Here is a 21173-nt window from a genome sequence, read left to right on the forward strand (position 1 = left end):
ACGGGAACTGTTCTGCCCACAGCCACAAATCACTACAGAGAGTTAGTGGTGAAGACGGCACAGCACATCACTGGCAACTGTCTCCTGGCCATTCAGGACATTTTCTACCGGCGGTGCCTGCGGAAGGCACTCAGCATCATCGAGGACCACAGCCACCCAGCACGCAGGCTGTTCTCGTTGTTACCGTCAGGCAGACGATACAGGAGTATGGCTGCGTGTACCACCAGAGTTAAGAACAGTTTCTACCATCAGGCCATCAGTCTATATAGGGAGAAGTTGGGCACAGGTTACTGATTGTGGATGATCAGCCATGATCACAATGAATGGCTCGAAGGGCCAAATGGCCTCCTCCTGCACCTATTTTCTATGTTTCTATGTTTCTGAACTCATAAACACATTTCAAATCATATATGTTGATTATTTTTAATATTGTCTTTTTACCTATTTTTAATATTGTCTTTTTACCTTACTAATGTCATTTTTTAAATCTTATTTATCCTTGGGATATTACTGCTGAGGTGACCCGTTGTCTTGTCAAATACATTTCATTGTACCGTTAACCCTGTGCCAACCTACATCTGACAAATAAAATGTATTATTATTATTTATCATTATTATTATTTAAGAGTGGAGATAAGTTTAGGGGGGACACAGTGGCACAGCAGTGTAGTTGCTGCCTTACATGGCCAGAGACCTGGGTTTGATCCTGACTACGGGTGCTGCCGAGACGGAGTTTGTATATTCTCCCCGTGACTGTGTGGGTTTTCTCCGGGTGCTCTGATTTCAGCCCCATTCAGCTGTTTGGGCTGTTTGTAGGTTAATTTGCATCTGTAAATTCCCCCTAGTGTGTAGGATAGAACCAATGAATGGTGGACCGAAGGGCTTGTTTCCACTCTGTATCGATAAACTAAACTAAATCAAACTTTTAGCATTGTGATGCAGTTTTTGACAAATTCCACAGGAATCGTTAATGCAAAATATGACTGGGCAAGAGAATTACCACTTAAGATGGAGAGAGTGCAGAGAAGATTTATGCAGATGTTGCCAGGACTTGCGGGGTCTGAGCTGTAGGGAGAGATTAAACAGGCTAGGACCATTCATTGGAACGCAGGAGGGTGAGAGGTGATCTTATAGAGGTGTGATCTTATGGGAGGAACAGATCGGGTAGACACACAGAAACTATTGCCCAGAGTATGGGCATCAGGAACCAGAGGACATAAGTTTAAGGTGAGGGGGAAAATATTTAATAGGAACCTGAGGGGTAACTTTTTCCACACAGAGCGTGGTGGGTGTATGGAACGAGCTGCCAGAGGAGATAGTTGTGGCAGGCACTATCGCAACGTTTAAGAAACATTTGGACGTGCGTGGATAGGACAGGTTTGGAGGGATATGGGTCAAATGCAGGCAGGTGGGACTAGTGTAGATGGGACATGGTTAGTGTGGGCAAGTTGGGCTGAAGGGCCTGTTTCTACACTTTATGACCATGACTATTGTTGGTTGTGGGAACTATTTTATTTTATCAGTTCAATTGCTGTTCCAATTGTTAAATGGCTGGGAAGTATTTATGGGCAGATTTTGCGAGATTTATAGTACTAATACTCTTTGCTTTGTGGCTTCTTTCCAAATGAATTATTTTTCACTGCAGTTGCAGTTAGCATGGAGGTGGTGATGAGTCTGCTGTGCCTGGCTGTATCAGCCTGAGGAGTAGAGTCAGCACTTACCATATTGAAGAATGTGCATGAGGAAGAGTAGCTGACAAGCTGAGAAGTGTGTAGGAAGGAACTGCAGATGCTGATCTACACTGAAGACAGACACAAAATGCTGTAATAACTCAGCGGGACAGGCAGCATCTCTGGATAGAAGGAATGGGTGACGTTTCATATGTTGAAAGACTGGAGCGACTAGGCTTGTATACACTGGAATTTAGAAGGATGAGAGGAGATCTTATCGAAACGTATAAGATTATTAAGGGGTTGGACACGTTAGAGGCAGGAAACATGTTCCCAATGTTGGGGGAGTCCAGAACAAGGGGCCACAGTTTAAGAATAAGGGGTAGGCCATTTAGAACTGAGATGAGGAAAAACTTTTTCAGTCAGAGAGTTGTGAATCTGTGGAATTCTCTGCCTCAGAAGGCAGTGGAGGCCAATTCTCTGAATGCATTCAAGAGAGAGCTAGATAGAGCTCTTAAGGATAGCGGAGTCAGGGGGTATGGGGAGAAGGCAGGAATGGGGTACTGATTGAGAATGATCAGCCATGATCACATTGAATGGCAGTGCTGGCTCGAAGGGCTGAATGGCCTCCTCCTGCACCTATTGTCTAATTGTCTATTGACATTTTGGGTCGAGACCCTTCATCAGAGTCAGTCTGAGGAAGGGTCTCGACCCGAAGCGTCATCCATTCCTTCTATCCAGAGATGCTGCCTGTCCCGCTGAGTTACTCCAGCATTTTGCATCCAACAACCTGAGAAGACAGAACTGGTCAAAAAGAAACCAATTTTGCCAATGGAATATTACCTCATCACTTCATTATGTTCTGCACCAATCCAGCATCTACTTTCATCGCTGATCAATCCTTCCGCTGATCTAAACGTCTGTTTTTGAGATGTGGTGGTGGGCAAGATGTGCGGGGCAAGTTTTTTTTACACAGAAGGTGATGGGTGCCTGGAATGTTCTACCAGGGATGGGTGTTGGAGGCAAATACAATAGTGGCATTTTAAAGATTTTTAGATCGGCACATGGATATGCAGGGAATGGAGGGATATTTTTTAGATTTAGAGATACAGCGCGGAAACAGGCCCTTCGGCCCACCGAGTCCGTGCCGCCCAGCGATCCCTGCACATTAACACTATCCTACACACACTAGGGACAATTTTTAAAAAAAATTTTTTTTAAACATTTACCCAGTTAATTAACCTACATACCTATAGGTCTTTGGAGTGTGGGAGGAAACCGAAGATCTCGGACAAAACCCACGCAGGTCACAGGGAGAACGTACAAACTCCGTACAGACGGCGCCCGTAGTCAGGATCGAACCTGAGTCTCCGGCGCTGCGTTCGCTGTAAGGCAGCAACGCTACCGCCGCGCCACCGTGCTGCATCGTTTTGTATACGCATATGCATCATGTGTAGACGGATAAGAGTTGGTCTTGGCATCATGTTTGGCATGGACATTGTGGGCTGAAGGGCAGGTTCCTGTCCTGTCCTGTTCTTTGTCCTACAAGCCGAGTTGATATGTACGAAATGCAACAAAGAAATATATGAACGTCAATGATGGTCCTTTGAGTTATCGTGCTGTCTGTATTGTATGTCATCGGGAAGACTCAATATCATCTTCCGAGGAATATAAAGGGTAGCCGGGGCAGATCAACTGATAATTGATTAGCTAAAATCAAGAACTAGAGGACGTAGGTTTAAGGTGAGGGGGAGAAGGTTTAATAGGAATCTGAGAGGCATCTTTTTCCACACAAAGGGCGGTGGGTGTATGGAACGAGCTGCCAGATGAGGTAGTTGAGGCAGGGACTACCGCAACATTTAAAAAACATTTGAACAGGTACATGGATAGGGCAGGTTTAGAGGGATATGGGCAAAATGCAGGCAGGTGGGACTAGTGTAGATGGGGCATGTTGGACGGCATGGGCAAGTTGGGCTGAAGGGTCTGTTTTCAGGTTGTATCACTCTATGGATCTATGAGTCAAGTATCAAGTGGAGGGATGCAATGGCAGAGGTGGTTTAATGATATCATGAGTCGCCAAGGTCAGTGAATGCATGTCCAGATGCCAGTGTCAGGCATCATTAGCCTGAGACATCACATCCCCAGCCCCTGCCACGCCCACACCCAACCTTAGCAACACTAACTAGCTTCACTGTTCCCTCTCGACTGCTCACAGCCACATCTCACAGTCAGTGTACAAAGGCAACAGATCAATTATGATGCTACCTCACTGTTGCAGATTGCATGACACCCATACGCAGGATAAGGGAATACACATGACAGCACCAGAACATCAGGTAGCAAGAGAGGTGTGCTTAAACATCCCTACTCTCCTGGAGGGGACAGGTGTCCCCATTAACAATGTTGGATCTCCATGAGACCAGGTGCAGTATCAACTCCAAAGCCAGCATCTATCTCAGTGTCTTCACAGATAATTCTCCTTCCCACAGGCATCGTGCCTCTCAGACCATGCCGATTTACAAGCTGTAACAGGGATATACTTTTCTTAAGATGGGCACAAAGTGCTGGAGTAACTCAACGGGTCGGGCAGCATCTCTGGAGAAGAAGGGCGGCACGGTGGCGCAGCGGAAGAGTTGCTGCCTTACAGCGCTAGAGACCCGGGTTTGATCCTGACTATGGGTGCTGTAAGAAAATTACTGCAGATGCTGGTACAAATCGAAGGTATTTATTCACAAAATGCTGGAGTAACTCAGCAGGTCAGGCAGCATCTCAGGAGAGAAGGAATGGGCGATGTTTCGGGTTGAGACCCTTCTTCAGACTGAAGAAGTGTCTCGACCCGAAACGTCGCCCATTCCTTCTCTCCTGAGATGCTGCCTGACCTGCTGAGTTACTCCAGCATTTTGTGAATAAATACCACTGACTATGGGTGCTGTCTGTACGGAGTTTGTACATTCTCCTTGTGACCGCATGGGTTTTCTCTGGGTGCTCCGGTTTCCTCCCCCACTCCAAAGACGTACATGTTTGTAGGTAATATTGTACATTGTGTATGTAGGGTAGATCTAGTGTATGGGGATAGACACAAAAAGCCGGTGTAACTCACTGGATCAGACAGCATCTCTGGAGAAAAGGAATAGGTGAAGTTTCGGGTCGAGACCCTTCTTCAGACTGAGAGTCAGGGGAGAGGGAAAAGAGAGATATAGTTGGTGATATAGAGAGATATAGAACAAATGAATGAAATAAAGTGTGCGGGGATCGCTGGTTGGCATGGCTTGGTGGGCCAAGGGCCTGTTCCCATGCTATATCTCTAGAAAGGATAGGTGACATCTCAGGTCAGGTCCCTTCTTCAGACTGAGTCAGATGTTCCAACTTCAGATCATCGAACTTTTAAAGAGATATAAATAGTGCTGGGTATCGAGCGGAGATGAGCAGCATGAATGATGCATGATTGTCTGTCCCTTCTGATTTTACCTGCAGCATTGTTAAATACAGATCTTCTGTTGAAGGCAGTAGTGTGTTAAAGGAACTATCATCACTCCAAGGCACAAATTTGAAATGAACATGCAAAAGGCTGAAGATAGACACAAACATAGAAACATAGAAAATAGGTGCAGGAGTAGGCCGTTCGGCCCTTCGAGCCTGTACGCACCGCCATTCAATATGATCATGGCTGATCATCCAACTCAGTATCCCGTATCTGCCTTCTCTCCATACCCCCTGATCCCTTTAGCCACATGGGCCACATCTAACTCCCTCTTAAATATAGCCAATGAACTGGCCTCAACTACCTTCTGTGGCAGAGAATTCCACAGATTCACCACTCTCTATGTGAAAAAAAACGTTCTCATCTCGGTCCTAAAAGACATCCCCCTTATCCTTAAACTGTGACCCCTTGTTCTGGACTTCCCCAACATCGGGAACAATCTTCCTGCATCTAGCCTGTCCAACCCCATAAGAATTTTGTACGTTTCTATAAGATCCCCCCTCAATCTTCTAAATTCCAGCGAGTACAAGCCAATGCTAAATGCTGGAGTAACTCAGCTGGACAAGCAGCATCTCTGGAGAGAAGGAATAGGTGAGGTTTTGGGTCGAGACCTTTCTACAGACTGCTTTTTTGCCCAGAGATGCTGCCTGACCCGCTGAGTTACTCCAGCATTTTGTGTCTATCTTCGTTATAAACCAGCATCTGCAGTTCCTTCCTCCACAAAGGGAAGGCTGACTTGCATTTCACTACCATGCATTCAAATATTTTTATTCTCTCAAAAGAACAATGAGATATATGCCAAGTCCCCTTCAAGTCCCCTTGAAATGTAGATCATTTGTCCAGTGAAACAGGACTGTTAGTGCAATTGTAGTACAAGAATGGAAACACTGAACAGACTACTGTTCCACTGCTGAACAAATGACAAGGAATAGGTGACGTTCCGGGTCCAGACCCTTCTTCAGACTGAGAGTCAGGGGAGAGGGAAACGAGAGATATAGATGGTAAATATAACAAATGAATGAAAGATAAGCAAAAAGCAATGATGATCAAGGGAACGTGGAGTGCACAATGGTCCATTGTTGGCTGTGGGGTGTAGCATAGTTCGAAACAAAAAAGGACACAAAGTGCTGGAGTGACTCAGCGGGTCAGGCAGCATCTCTGGATAAGGTGGATAGGTGACGTTTCGGGTCGAGACCCTTCTTCAGACGTGGATGGTCTCGAACAATGTTTTTGTGTTCTATTTTTTGTAAATCTGCATCTGCAGTTCCTTGTTTAGTTTAGTTTAGTTTATTGTCATGTTTCTACATGGTTCATAGCAATCCCACAACCTAGGGATCAGGTGTAAGCTGTAGGACATGGCACTTCCAGCTGTGGATAATAACATCGCAGGTAGAGCTCCTTCCCTTCCTCAGTGATGGTGACACGATGGAAATAAATCACGGTGCCAGCATGTGTGGTTGCTGGATACCAATGGCCTCCAATCAATAAATCAATATATCACAGTAGATCTTCGGGAAAACTATTCCATGGGCCAATTACCTTCAACTCCTTCATTGGTGAATCTCTCTCCCTTATAAGCTCAATAGTAGGAACGTTCACTGCTCTGATGAAGCCCTGAAGTATCGCATCAAAATCTCTTTGATAGCACCCCCTTGCCCTTCCCCTTTGCCTCACCCCCATCCTCCCTTTCATCCAAACTCACATCTCCTCTTTTGTCTTTCCACCTCCAACCCTGTTGTGACACAAGCTCCCTTCTTGTTCCCTCTTCCACCCCACCTTGCAGTCTCTCCCTGTCCTTAATGCCCCTCTCTCTCATCTCACGATTGAGCCCAAGGCTTTCTCCGTGACTGTAACGTCCCCTCCTGCGTTGGCAACCTTCAACCAGCAACTCACCAGCTGAGGATCCAACAACAAGAAGAGCTCACCAGTCCTTACTGCTGCTGGATCTCAATCCTAGAATTCACTGTCCATAACCATGGAGACGGTACCCTCACAATGCAAAATGCATGGTTCAAAAAGACCCCTCAATCTCACCTTCTCAAGGGAATTAAGAACACGTATCAAATACTGACCTTGTTAACAAAACCCATATCCCACAACATGAAAGATACAGTCGACATGCAATATAAATACGTATAAATTATGTTTTCCTGTGGTTTATTAATATAATATAATACATTTTTGCCAACCACAACTCAAAACCCATCGAAGAGTCAATTGATATTTTTCTATTCGGTCGGAGCGCATGAATATCAGTGTTAGTATACAAGTAATCTGGTCCAATTTTACGGCTTCGAATGGTTTACTAAGTGCAGTTTGAACTATCAGGAAATTAATTTTATTTATACCGAAAGATTTACCGTATTCAAAAATTATTTTTATTCCTCTTCTCAGTTATAATCTCCATGACAAAATAGTTTTGAACTATCGTTTTTGTTGCAAATCTCATCAAATTGTTTCAATAAATATGTCAAAAGTAGACTGCTGCATGCAATAGTTTATCTGCTTATATCATGCTTGCAATTTCCATTTTACTGCAAATCTATGTCATTATAGCAACTGAAAGAAATTCAGTAAATATAATTGTTCTGCCGACTAATTGCACTGCACAAATGCCCCTTTCCAGACTCCCGACGCCATCTAGATACATTTGTAAGTAATGCGAATGTTTCATTAGAAAAATTAAAATTCGCTTACAAAAAAAAAATCTTGGGTGTCCTAACATCGTTAACCCTTGGTAAATCCAGTGAACACACCGATACTGTTTTAAAACTCAGCCTCAAGGGATTCTATAATTCCTTCTGGTGTCAGGAATATTCATGGAGCAACGTTGAATAAGAACGAAACAAACAAATTACTTACAAAGATGCAAAGTGTAGCATTTTTTTTAAAAAACAGGTTTTCGGTTAAGATGGTACAAAAAGTAACAAGCCTGATTATATTATAACCAATTTATAAATAGGAAGGAAATGTCAAAACATTTACCAAAGTCAAAAGGAAACAATTTTAACTTATTCAAATATCCAATCGTGCTGAATACTTTCTCTTAATTGTTACATATTAAAAAAACATTGTTTTTCTAATTTAGATAACAAAATGTTCAATTAAAGCTACATTGCTCACTCATTTGTTAAATCAAACAAAAATCCTTTTACTCACCGGTGCAAATATCACCATACACATTTACAGAAAAATATATAATCCAATTTCACTCCACAAACAAACAGGTTCTGGCTCATGCTAAAATGAATGGTTTGGATATCCTTCTGCACTCATGCACTCACTTAATGGATAGATGGAGGGGGGGAAAGAGAAAAGCAACACGAGAGACAGAGAGATATTCTAGCAAAGCAGGCGCTGTTTCAGTTGTATTTGTTAAGGGCGGTACAGTCACATTAGAGACAAAAAGCTGCATTCTGACTGGTGGGATCTGAGTCTGCAAAAAAAAAAATGGGTCTGACTTTCCAGAAAACCATAAAGCACTTGACAGCTTATAAAGTTGATCAACAAAAAATAATAACAGGAAGGTTCTCGATTCTCAGAGTTTAGTCCACATCAGCCTTTTGCCTCCGAGAACTTTTCTCGCGCTTCTTGCTTCAAAGCAAAAGTAACTCGAATTTTTCCACCGCATCTTAAAATAATCCTTGCCCGGACACTTTGCGACACGGTCGATTTCATTTCATTTCTTTGAAAATGTCCGATGGCTGGTCGGCAAATAATTTATTCTGCATGAAATATTCACCGTTACTCTCTGAGTGCCTGCTGCACTTTTAGTGCACAATTATCAAAGGGACTGGTGCTATTAAAAGAATTTTGGACAGGAGAAGGAAAGGGAAAACAGAATGTATCAAGAAAGACAGGAGATTGCACTACTTGGTGTCAGAACTACCAGACAAATACCAATTCTTTCTACAGATACCCTATAATAAGGCTTTAGTGGCAGGATATCAGGCTTTGTAGTGAACGGTGCTGGATTGTATATTGATTTTCAACATGTGTAGGAAGGAACTGCAGATGCTGGTTTACATCGAATATAGATACAAAATGCTGGAGTAACTCAGCGGGACAGGCAGCATCTCTGGAGAGAAGGAATGGGTGGCCTTTCGGGTCGAGACCCTTCTTCAGACTCCAGCTTTCTTCCCCTCCACACAATCAGTCTGAAGAAGGGTCTCAACCCGAAACGTCACCCATTCCTTCTATCCAGAGATGCTGCCTGTTCCGATGAGTTAATCCAGCATTTTGTGTTTATTTTCAACATGATTACACGTATTAATTTCTCATCCGCACCGACTCAATTTTCAGTTGCCGTTTTTATCTTTATTTCAAATTTTGGACCTCAGGGTTGATCTCGAAAATCTATGCGTTGGACCTGTCATTGACACTATTCATTGCTGTCACTGGCGTAGAATAGACAGTTACCGCAGAAGAATGAGGGGGAACATTAGCTTTACATTGTAGTTACTGCAGGAAATTGGCCAACCAGTTCCAAATGAGTCTGAAGTCATCCCTTACAGTAAAGGGGCACAAAGAGTTGGAGTAACTCAGCGGGTCAGGCAGCATCTCTGGTGAGGTTTCGGGTCGGGACCCTTCTTCGGACTGATTGTGTGGAGGGGAAGAAAGCTGGAGGGGTACCCTTACAATCGCAGTTCACAGGAAGCATCAACATATTGCATCCTCATTCATTCACCAAGCCAACCTAATGTCTCATCGACAAAACAAGCATAGACTAGAAACACAGAAACATAGAAAAACTAGGTGCAGGAGTAGGCCATTCGGCCCTTCGAGACAGCACCGCCATTCAATAGGATGAGGGGGGATCTTATTGAAACATATAAGATAATTAGGGGATTGGACACATTAGAGGCAGGAAACATGTTCCCAATGTTGGGGGAGTCCAGAACAAGGGGCCACAGTTTAAGAATAAGGGGTGGGCCATTTAGAACGGAGATGAGGAAGAACTTTTTCAGTCAGAGAGTGGTGAAGGTGTGGAATTCTCTGCCTCAGAAAGCAGTGGAGGCCAGTTCGTTGGATGCTTTCAAGAGAGAGCTGGATAGAGCTCTTAAGGATAGCGGAGTGAGGGGGTATGGGGAGAAGGCAGGAACGGGGTACTGATTGAGAGTGATCAGCCATGATCGCATTGAATGGCGGTGCTGGCTCGAAGGGCTGAATGGCCTACTCCTGCACCTATTGTCTATTGTCTATAATACGATCATGGCTGATCATCCAAAATCAGCACCCCGTTCCTGCTTTCTCCCCATACCCCTTGATTCCTTTAGCCAAAGAGCCGTATCTAACTCTCTCTCGAATACCCCCAGTGAATTGGCCTCCACTGCCTTCTGTGGCAGATAAATCCACAGATTCACAACTCTCTGGGTGAAAAGGTTTTTCCTCATCTCAATCCTAAATGGCCGATCCCCTATTCTTAACTCGGTGACCGTTTCACCGAGTGTTTGTGCTTGGTCTGTCAAGTACTGTTGGAACTCCTGGTTGCCAAACATTTTAACTCCCCCTCCCATTCCCAAGCCGACCTTTCAGTCCTGGACCTCCTGCATTGCCTGAGTGAGGCCACACGTAAACTGGAGGAACAGCGCCTTGTATTCCGCTGGGGCAGCTTACAACCCAATGGTATGAACGATGAATTCTCCAATTTAAGGCAACCAAACACTCTCCCACCCTCTCTTCCCCCAACCCCCTTTTATCTCCCCCCCCCCTTCTGGTGCCCCACCTGGACTTGCACCTATTTCTCCCCTCCCCCTCACCTGCCACCCACATTCCATCCTCTAGCTTCACAATTCATAACTCTTCAATCCTTTTGTCTCCCGCCTTCTGTCATTTCATCTCTGGCATTTGATGAACCATCTGCCTATCCAACCCCCCCCCCCCTCATCTGTATCCACCTATTACTTGCCGGGCTTTGTCCTGCCCTTCCTCTCTTCCAGCTTTCTAATCTTATAATGCTTTTTAAAGCTTTTGAATGGTTGCTGACCATTTTAACTCTCCCTACCATTCCAATACCGACCTTTCAGCCCTGGGTCTTCTCCATTGCCTGAGTGAGGCCACATGCAAAGTTGGGGAACAGCACCTCATATTTGCTTACAACCCAACGGTGTGGACACTGAATTCTCCAATTTTAGGTACCACCCATACCCCACCTCCTTCCCCCCCAACCCCCCTTCTTCCCCATACCCCACTTTTCTCACTATCCTTCCACGCGGTCTAGACTAGGAAGACATTTTGGGCCATTATTGTAAGCCATTATGGGCATCACTCTGCCTGAGGTCATCTGATTCTGGCCTTGACTTGTTCTGGCCTTTTCACACCACCCCCCTCCCCACCACCTATTGTTTTTCTCCAGGGATGCTGTCTGACCCACTGAGTTTCTCTAGCTCTTTGCATTTACCATCGGTGTAAACCAACATCTGCAGCTCCCTCCTACAAATGGGCTAAAGTATTGGCATAATTCATTCGACCATGGGAACCCAACATAATTTTATGCCTCTCTTGAACTCAGCGTTTACCATGATATTACTGAAGCCACTCATATTTTTTTTTAAATAAAGGTATCACAAAATGCTGGAGTAACTCAGCAGGTCAGGCAGCATCTCTGGAGAGAAGGAATGGGTGATGTTTCGGGTCGAGACCCTTCTTCAGACTGGAGTCAGACTGGAGTCAGACTGGAGTCAGACTTCTGACTTTAACCACAGGTTCCTTTAAAAAAATGAAACTAATTTCAATAACGAACCCATTTACTTTGCACTGCAAACATTTTATAGCATATGTAAGTATGCTTTTACTTTGTTATTTCTGGTTAACCGTCTGTCAGGTGAATAATTTATTTTGTAATCCCAGCAGGAGTTAACTAACTTCCTGCTTGAGTTTGGTATTCTGGAGCGGTCCCAAACCTGTCAATTATAAACCTGAATCACCAAGTTTGAAACGACTTGCCGGCACTAGCTTGCTAGCTCTGTCATTAATGCCAACTTAAAGTGCAAGACTTCCGACGTGAACCGAGAAAGGCTGTTGAAGAATAGCCTCGTCTACCATCAAAGCATTAAAACTCCTGGCCTTTTATTACATGACTTCCAGTTCACCTCAGCATCCTGGCAAGCAGTTCTCTGGGTGTACTGCAGTGTGAAAAGAGTGCACACAAGTCTCGGTGGACACAAAATGCTGGAGTAACTCAGCGGGTCAGTCGGCATCTCGGGAGAGAAGGAGTAGGTTACGTTTCGGGTTGAGACCCTTCTTCAGTCTGAAGAAGGGTCTCAACCCGAAACGTCACCCATTCCTTCTCTCCCAAGATAATGCCCAACCCGCTGAGTTACGCCAGCATTTTGTGTCCACCTTCGATTTAAACCAGCATCTGCAGTTTTTTTCCTGCACACACGCATATGTTGGGTTCAATTGTGCCATTTTGGTCAGACCTTTAACATTTAAAGTATGTTACAAATATGCACAGTTTAGAGATCTCCCCCTCTTCCTCCTAGCTCTATTTATCGTACTTGAGTTTGACTTCATTGTATTGTTGTACGGTGCTTTCTTTTAAGAGATACAGCACGGAAACAGGCCCTTTGGCCCACCGAGTCCATTCCGACTGCACACATTAACACTATCCTACACACACCAGGGACAATTTACACATACACCAAGCCAATTAACCTACAAACCTGTACATCTCTGGAGTGCGGGAGGAAACTGAAGATCTCGGACAAAACCCACGCGGTCATGGGGAGAACGTACAAACTCCGTACAGACAGCACCCGTGGTCGGAATCGAACCTGGGTCTCCGGCGTTGCAAGCGCTGTAAGGCAGCAACTCTACCGCTGCGCCACCGTGTATTTGATCTGTTTGGATAGCATGCAAAACAAAGCTTCTCACTGCACCTCAGTACACGTGACAATAATAAACATAAACGTAGGTTAACATGCAGTACCAATCATCTGAAGAAGAGTCCCGACCCAAAACGTCACCTATCCATGTTCTCCAGAGATGCTGCCTGACCCGGTGAGTTACTCCAGCACCCTGTGTCCTTGTTGTAATATCAATTGATGGGAGCAGAGCATTTTTGGACTCCAATGCACGCCCTGTCTTAACCTTGCAAGTACATTAAGCAATAGAAAATCTCCTTTACAACCACTACTGGCCCATCAGTACTTAATGAGTATACCCCCCCCCCCATCGGCTACACTCTTCACAACTTTTCAATCCTCGAGCTTCACAATTCGTGACTCTTTCTCCTCTCGGGCTCACACTTGCCTTTTCATGGTGGGCTATTGTCCAACCTGCCATGGTTATGAGGATGGCAGAGGTTTTGGGGAAAAGGCAGGAGAATGGGGTTAGGAGGGAGAGATAGATCAGCCATGATAGAATGGCGGAGTAGACTTGATGGGCCAAATGGCCTAATTCTATTCCTATCACTTATGATCTTATGACTACAACAGCCTTGCCCCCCCTGCAATCAGTCTGAAATAATGTCCCGACCAGAAACATCACCTATCCATGTTTTCCAGAGATGCTGCCAGACCCGCTGCGTTACTCCAGCATTTTGTGTCTATCTTTGGTGTAATCCAGCATCTGTAGTTCCTTCCTACACAAAAACATCACCTATCCATGTTCTCCAAAGATGCTGCCTGACCTGCTGAGTAACTCCAGCACTCTGTGTCTTTCATCACTTACTTGAAGTGATCGCCAACAAACGAGAGACAAGTTAGTTGTGGATTATTTCCTTTTTGGCTTTTTGTTTTGACAATTCTACGATGGGTTGTGGCTTTCTGGTAGCTGTTTTAGGTTTCAAGAAGCTGCAGAGAGCGCTGTGCCAATTGATGAGGACTCTTTGATGCCTTCAAGGCTTCAGCGCTGCTGGTTTAACCGAGATACAGGTTGCTTGCACGCGCCTCTTTGAAGTACAGCATGTCGAGACAAAGAAGCAGAGTCCACACAGGGCAGAGCAAGCTGTGAGCAGTGTCACTGAGAGGATTACGACAAGGGTTCGCAGCATGCTGCAACATCATTCCAGGTGGTCGAGGGAGGAAAGATATCAGTTAAATGAGGATAGCTTCGCTGAAATGTACCTTTAGCTCCCAATTAGATCTCAGAAGGAGGGAATCCATGGTTCAATTATACAGAGCCCCAGTGAGGCCAAATCAGGAATATCATGTATCATGTCAGATCACCCTGCCTTAGAAAATATATCATCATATCATATCATATATATACAGCCGGAAACAGGCCTTTTCGGCCCACCAAGTCCGTGCCGCCCAGCGATCCCCGTACATTAACACTATTCTACACCCACTAGGGACAAATTTTTTTTAACATTTACCCAGCCAATTAACCTACATACCTGTACGTCTTTGGAGTGTGGGAGGAAACCGAAGATCTCGGAGAAAACCCACGCAGGTCACGGGGAGAACATACAAACTCCTTACAGTGCAGCACCCGTAGTCAGGATCGAACCTGAGTCTCCGGCGCTGCATTCGCTGTAAAGCAGCAACTCTACCGCTGCGCTACATAGCTCTATTGGATTTGGGGAGGATTTTTCCACTAGTCTAGGACCAGGAGCCATATTAGCCTCAGAATAAAAGGACCGTACCTTTAGAAAAGAGATGAGGAGGAATTTCTTTAGCCATAGGGTGATGAACCTGTGGAATGCTGTGGAGGCCAGGTCATTTGGTATTTTTAAGGTAAGAAAATTACTGCAGATGCTGGTACAAATCGAAGGTATTTATTTCACAAAATGCTGGAGTAACTCAGCTGGTCAGGCAGCATCTCAGGAGAGAAGGAATGAGAAGGAATGAGACCCTTCTTCAGACTGAGGAAGGGTCTCGACCCGAAACGTCACCCATTCCTTCTCTCCTGAGATGCTGCCTGACCTGCTGAGTTACTCCAGCATTTTGTGAAATAAATGGTATTTTTAAGGTGCAGGTTGAGAGTTTCTTGATTAGAGAAGGCAGGAGAATAAGGTTGAGGGGGGAAATATGGATCAGCCATGATTGAATGGTGGAGTAGAATGGGCTGAATGGCCTAATTCTGCACCTATAACTTATGAAACCTGCAACACAGGAACGACCCACAATGTCTGTGCTGAATATGATGCCAGAGATAAATTAAAATAGACACAAAATGCTGGAGTAACTCAGTGGGACAAGCTGAGTGAAGGAGAGAAGGAATGGGTGATGTTTGAAGAAGTGTCTCGACCCGAAACGTCACCCATTCCCCCCCACCAGAGATGCTGCCTGTCCCGCTGAGTTACTCCAGCATTTCGTGTCTATCAAAGATGGGTACAGGTGAGGGGGTTTAATTGGCAGATGGGTGAAGCGTGCGACTTATGTTAAAGTGAAGATTACCCTCCATGACACGTCATAAGCCCCATTACCCTCCATAATGTCAGGGCAGCCCGATGGCGCAGCGGTAGAGTTGCTGCCTTACAGTGCTTTCAGCGCCAGAGATCCGGGTTCGATCCCGACTACGGGTGCTGTCTGTACGGAGTTTATATGTTCTCCCCGTGACCTCTTAACCTATGCTCTTAAAAAATAGCACTTACGGCCAATGGAATCAAGGGATATGGCGAGAAAGCAGGAACGGGTTACTAATTTCGGATGAGCAGCCATGATCATATTGAACGGCTCGAAGGGCCGAATGGCCTACTCCTGCACCTATTTTCTATATTTCTTTGGCCGCGTGGGTTTTCTCTGAGATCTTCGGTTTCCTCTCACACTCCAAGACGTACAGGTTTGTAGGTTAATTGGCTTTCTATAAATATAAATTGTCTCTAGTGTGTGTAGGATAGTGTTAGTGTGTGGGGATCGCTGGTCGGCGCGCACTTGGTGGGCCGAAATGGCCCGTTTCCGTGCTGTATCTCTAAACTAAACTAAACTAAAATGAGTAGGTGTAGTAAAGAACTGCAAATGCTGGTTTAAATCGAAGGTAGACACAAAATGCTGGAGTAACTCAGCGGGATAGGCAGCATCTCCGGAGAGAAGGAATGGGTGACGTTTCGGATCAAGACTGAAGAAGTTTGAGGAAAGGTTTCGACCCGAAACGTCACCCATTCCATCTCTCGGGAGATGCTGCCTGTCCCGTTGAGTTACTCCACACATTTTCTGGAAACTAAAATGACGTTCCTCCATCCTACCTTCACCACCTTCTGCACTCTGCCAACCATGAACACAACCTCGTGCCACCAAGGAAAGAACGGGCACGTACAAAGTGATTGCTATCACTGAGCTGAGAAGAAGTTATTTTTCCATTGAGTTCCTTCGTGTTATTTTGTTGTTCCTGCCTGATGCACAGCATTTTCTTTTGTTTAATGAGCTGGATGCACCGATAGCTCCAAATCAATAAGTAAATTGTGTGTAATGAGGTGGAAACCCTCACTGTTAGTGAAGTGTTAGTTGTCTCCTGCATTCCTTTTTAAAGTTTCAGTTTTCCAACACCGATTTGACATGTTACCTCCCTGATGCCCAGCTGGATCTTGCCAGTTCTGGTGAAGCATCATCAACCTGTAACTCCACTTCCCTCCTTATCTTCCTTCCTTTTGCCTCCGAGCCTTTGTCCACCTATCAACCACTCTCGCCCGTATCCACCTATCACTTGCCAGGCCTTTCCTGCACCCATCTCTCTCTCCCAGCCTCCCCCACCCCTGCCCGCCCCCCACCTCCATAATCAGTCTGAAGAAGGGTCCAGACCCGAAACGTCGCCTATCCATGTCCTCTGGAGATGCTGCCTGGTCCGCTGAGATACTCCAGCACTAGGGCGGCACGGTGTCACGGCTGTCACACGGCGCCAGAGACCCGGGTTCGATCCTGACTACGGGTGCTGTCTGTGCGGAGTTTGTACGTTCTCCCCGTGACCTGGGTGGGTTTTCTCTGGGTGCTCCGGTTTCCCCCCACAGTTTGTACGTTCTCCCCGTGACCTGGGTGGGTTTTCTCTGGGTGCTCCGGTTTCCCCCCACAGTCCAAAGACGTACGGGTTTGTAGGTTAATTGGCTTCGGTAAAATTGTAAATTGTCCCTTGTGTGTGTGGTACGGTGTTAGTGTGCAGGGATCGCTGGTCGGCACGCACTCGGTGGGCCGAAGGGCCTGTTTCTGCACTGTATCTCTAAACTAAACTCAACGCTTTGTGTTTTTCCCCTGTAAACACCAGCATCTGCAATTCCTCGTCTCTCTGTCAGGATTATATTTCCAAGTTAAATATGGAATGTTGACTTGAGGAGAAAGTTGGAGCTGATGATGTCTTGTTTTGTGGGCAGAAAAAGCTGCAGACTTAAGAAACATAGAAAATGGGTGCAGGAATAGGCCATTCGGCCCTTTGAGCCAGCACCGCCATTCAATGTGATCATGGCTGATCATGCAAAATCAGTAGGGATTAAAAGTACCATTAGCAAATTTGCAGATGATACAAAGCTGGGTGGCAGTGTGAACTGTGAGGAAGATGCTACGAGGTTGCAGGGTGACTTGGACAGGTTGTGTGAGTGGGCGGATGCATGGCAGATGCAGTTTAATGTGGATAAGTGTGAGGTTATCCACTTTGGTGGTAAGAATAGGAAGGCAGATTATTATCTGAATGGTGTCAAGTTATGAAAAGGGGACGTACAACGAGATCTGGGTGTCCTAGTGCATCAGTCACTGAAAGTAAGCATGCAGGTACAGCAGGCAGTGAAGAAAGCCAATGGCCTTCATAACAAGATGAGTTGAGTATAGGAGCAAAGAGGTCCTTCTGCAGTTGTACAGGTCCCTAGTGAGACCGCACCTGGAGTACTGTGTGAAGTTTTGGTCTCCAAATTTGAGGAAGGATATTCTTGCTATTGAGGGCGTGCAGCGTAGGTTTACTAGGTTAATTCCCGGAATGGCGGGACTGTCATATGTTGAAAGACTGGAGCGACTAGGCTTGTATACACTGGAATTTAGAAGGATGAGTGGGGATCTTATCGAAACGTATAAGATTATTAAGGAGTTGGACACGTTAGAGGCAGGAAACATGTTCCCAATGTTGGGGGAGTCCAGAACCAGGGGCCACAGTTTAAGAATAAGGGGTAGGCCATTTAGATCGGAGATGAGGAAAAACTTTTTCAGTCAGAGGGTTGTGAATCTGTGGAATTCTCTGCCTCAGAAGGCAGTGGAGGCCAATTCTCTGAATGCATTCAGGAGAGAGCTAGATAGAGTTCTTAAGGATAGCGGAGTCAGTGGGTATGGGGAGAAGGCAGGAACGGGGTACTGATTGAGAATGATCAGCCATGATCACATTGAATGGCGGTGCTGGCTCGAAGGGCCGAATGGCCTCCTCCTGCACCTATTGTTTATTGTCTATAGTACCCCGTTCCTGCTTTCTCCCCATATCCCATGATTCCTTTAACCCTAAGAGCTATATCTAACTCTCTAGTCTAAATCTAACTCTGAAAAGAGATGCTGTCAAAGAAAGTCGTGATCAGAGTGCTGCATGACCTGGAACTATTACTCAGCTGACAAGAACATGATTTGTTTTGTAGATGACACACATTGTAATCAAGATTCACGGGCGGGGAAGGAATGATATTTAAAGGTGATAGATGTGGTGTCAATCACACAGGCCGCTTCATCCTTAGTTTCTAAACGTCGTCAGAGACTCATTCGTCCAGGCACGTGATGAATGCTCTAATATACTCCTGATGTGCCTTTAGACTCTGGACTTTAGCGCACCGTGTCCGCGCCAACCAACGATCCCCGCACACTAACACTATCCTACACACTGGGAACAATTTACAATTTTACCAAAGCCTAATTGCACATACAAACCCGCACGTCTTTGGATGTGTGGGAGGAAACCGGAGCACCCGGAGCAAACCTACACGGTCACAGGGAGAACATGCAAACTCCACACACAGACCGCCGCACCCGGGGTCGGGATGGAACCCGGGTCTCTGGCATTGTGAGGCAGCAGCTCTACCCGCTGCACCACCGTGCCGCCCTTGTTGCCTATTAGAGTGGGTGCATCATAACATCAGGAGCTACAAATGGAATGATTGCAATCGTCATTGAACGAACACCTTCTGGCCTATTAAGGAGCAGTTGAAAGTGTTTGAGACTTAGAATTTGCCAACGTTACTGAGGCAGAGATAATTGGCTTCCAAGGAACAAAACCAATTTACTTTGTGCTGGACAATCACAACGTTTCATTCCCTTTATCCTGTATCTGTACACAGTGGACGGCTCGATTGTAATCATGTATTGTCTTTCCGCTGACTGGTTATCTCACAACGAAAAGCTTTTCACTGTACCTCAGTACGCGAGACAATAAACTAAACTTAGTCATTGAAGAACCTTCATCTGAACTGAATCCAAATCGACCACAGCTTCTGGGCACCACATTTAGTTAAATCTGATCATGATGTCAAGTGCAATCCTTTCACCATCCTATTACTGTTCAGTTTTCCATGTTTAATGGAAGGTAATATCAAGGATTCATTATGTTCATTTTCAAAAGTGATAGGAGCAGAATTAAGTCCATCAGGTCTACTCTGTCATTCAATCGTGGCTGATCCATCTTTCCCTCTCAACCCCATTCTCCTGCCTTCTCCCCATAATCCCTGACACCCGTACTAATCAAGAATCGATCTATCTCTGCCTTATAAATATCCACTGACCTGGTCTCCACAGCCGTCTGTGGCAAAGAATTCCACAGATTCACCACCCAGATGCAATGAATCACGATTCTGCCATGATTCACACTGGCACCAATCAGTAGATGGAAAGAGAAACAGAACAAAGTTCTAATGAAGCTACTTTGAACTGAAACCTTAACTCTGTTTGTCCTCCACAGACGCAGCTAAGTGCTTCCAGCTTCTCTTTTTATTTCTTTTCAGCATTGGCAGGTTATTAATTTACTTTGATAAATGTGGTTTTAGTGGGTCTGGGCTGGTTGATAAGATCACCAATGACATTGTCCATCACGGCATCTAATGAGGACAGACCGTGGTGCTGATGATTCAGAATTGGCCAGGTTGCATAGTCCTCATTTTTGTGTGCAGACTCTACGAATCATCATCAATTTTACATATGTTGGGTTGATTCAGGATAGATATTGGGTACATAGTGATTCAGGAACATGATACATTTTGCACACTGTGGGGTATACCCAGGATAGAAGTTGGGTATGTAAGAATATGGGGACATTAACCATTTTGCGCAAGGTTGAATAGATTCCAGCATCGTATCTGAACAGGGACTGTTTGGTTGGAGATAAATCGGAGCAGACTTGATGGGCCGAATGGCCTAATTCTGCTCCTATATATGATGGTCTTATGGTTCAGGATCCCAAGTCTTCACCTTGATAACTGGGCCATTGAGACAATAGACAATAGACAATAGACAATAGGTGCAGGAGGAGATCATTCGGCCCTTCGAGCCAACACCACCATTCAATGTGATCATGGCTGATCATTCTCAATCAGTACCCCGTTCCTGCCTTCTCCCCATACCCCCTGACTCCGCTATCCTTAAGAGCTCTATCTAGCTCTCTCTTGAATGCATTCAGAGAATTGGCCTCCACTGCCTTCTGAGGCAGAGAATTCCACAGATTCACAACTCTCTGACTGAAAAAGTTTTTCCTCATCTTAGTTCTAAATGGCCTACCCCTTATTCTTAAACTGTGGCCCCTTCATATCATATCATATCATATATCTACAGCCGGAAACAGGCCTTTTCGGCCCTCCAAGTCCGTGCCGCCCAGTGATCCCCGTACATTAACACTATCCTACACCCACTTGGGACAATTTTTACATTTACCCAGCCAATTAACCTACATACCTGTTCGTCTTTGTTCTGGACCCGTAGCTTTTGCAGCTATCAATGCATTAAATTGTTCCTCGCAACACCTGCAACAGTGTGAACTGGCTCAAATGGCAGAAGTGAATCGAGGACACAAGGACCTGGAGACCTTGGACTCTTGAGCAAAGCTCAAGCAAAAACACTGCGGGTCGGGCAGCCACTATGGAGGGAATGGATGAGCAATGTTTCGAGTCGGGACTCTTCTTCGGTGAATTGAAGACT

The 21173-nt window shown here is 45.3% G+C and overlaps 1 protein-coding gene across 2 annotated transcripts in view; it reads right to left on the bottom strand.

Moving 5' to 3' along the window:
* synpra (synaptoporin a) overlaps positions 1–21173 on the bottom strand; it is a 175300-nt gene that overhangs the window by 60239 nt on the left and 93888 nt on the right. Inside the window, exon 1 of one of the 2 annotated variants that reach the window (XM_078414561.1) lies at positions 8311–8530. The exons of the other annotated variant lie outside the window; for it this stretch is intronic. Within the exon in view, the coding sequence (XP_078270687.1) occupies positions 8311–8334 (24 nt within the window). The 5' untranslated portion in view covers positions 8335–8530. Of the gene's footprint in view, positions 1–8310; positions 8531–21173 lie in introns of those variants that run through there. 2 annotated transcript variants of the gene reach the window in all.

Source organism: Rhinoraja longicauda, chromosome 17 (assembly GCF_053455715.1).
Source record: "Rhinoraja longicauda isolate Sanriku21f chromosome 17, sRhiLon1.1, whole genome shotgun sequence".
Classification (NCBI taxonomy): Eukaryota; Metazoa; Chordata; class Chondrichthyes; order Rajiformes; family Arhynchobatidae; genus Rhinoraja; species Rhinoraja longicauda.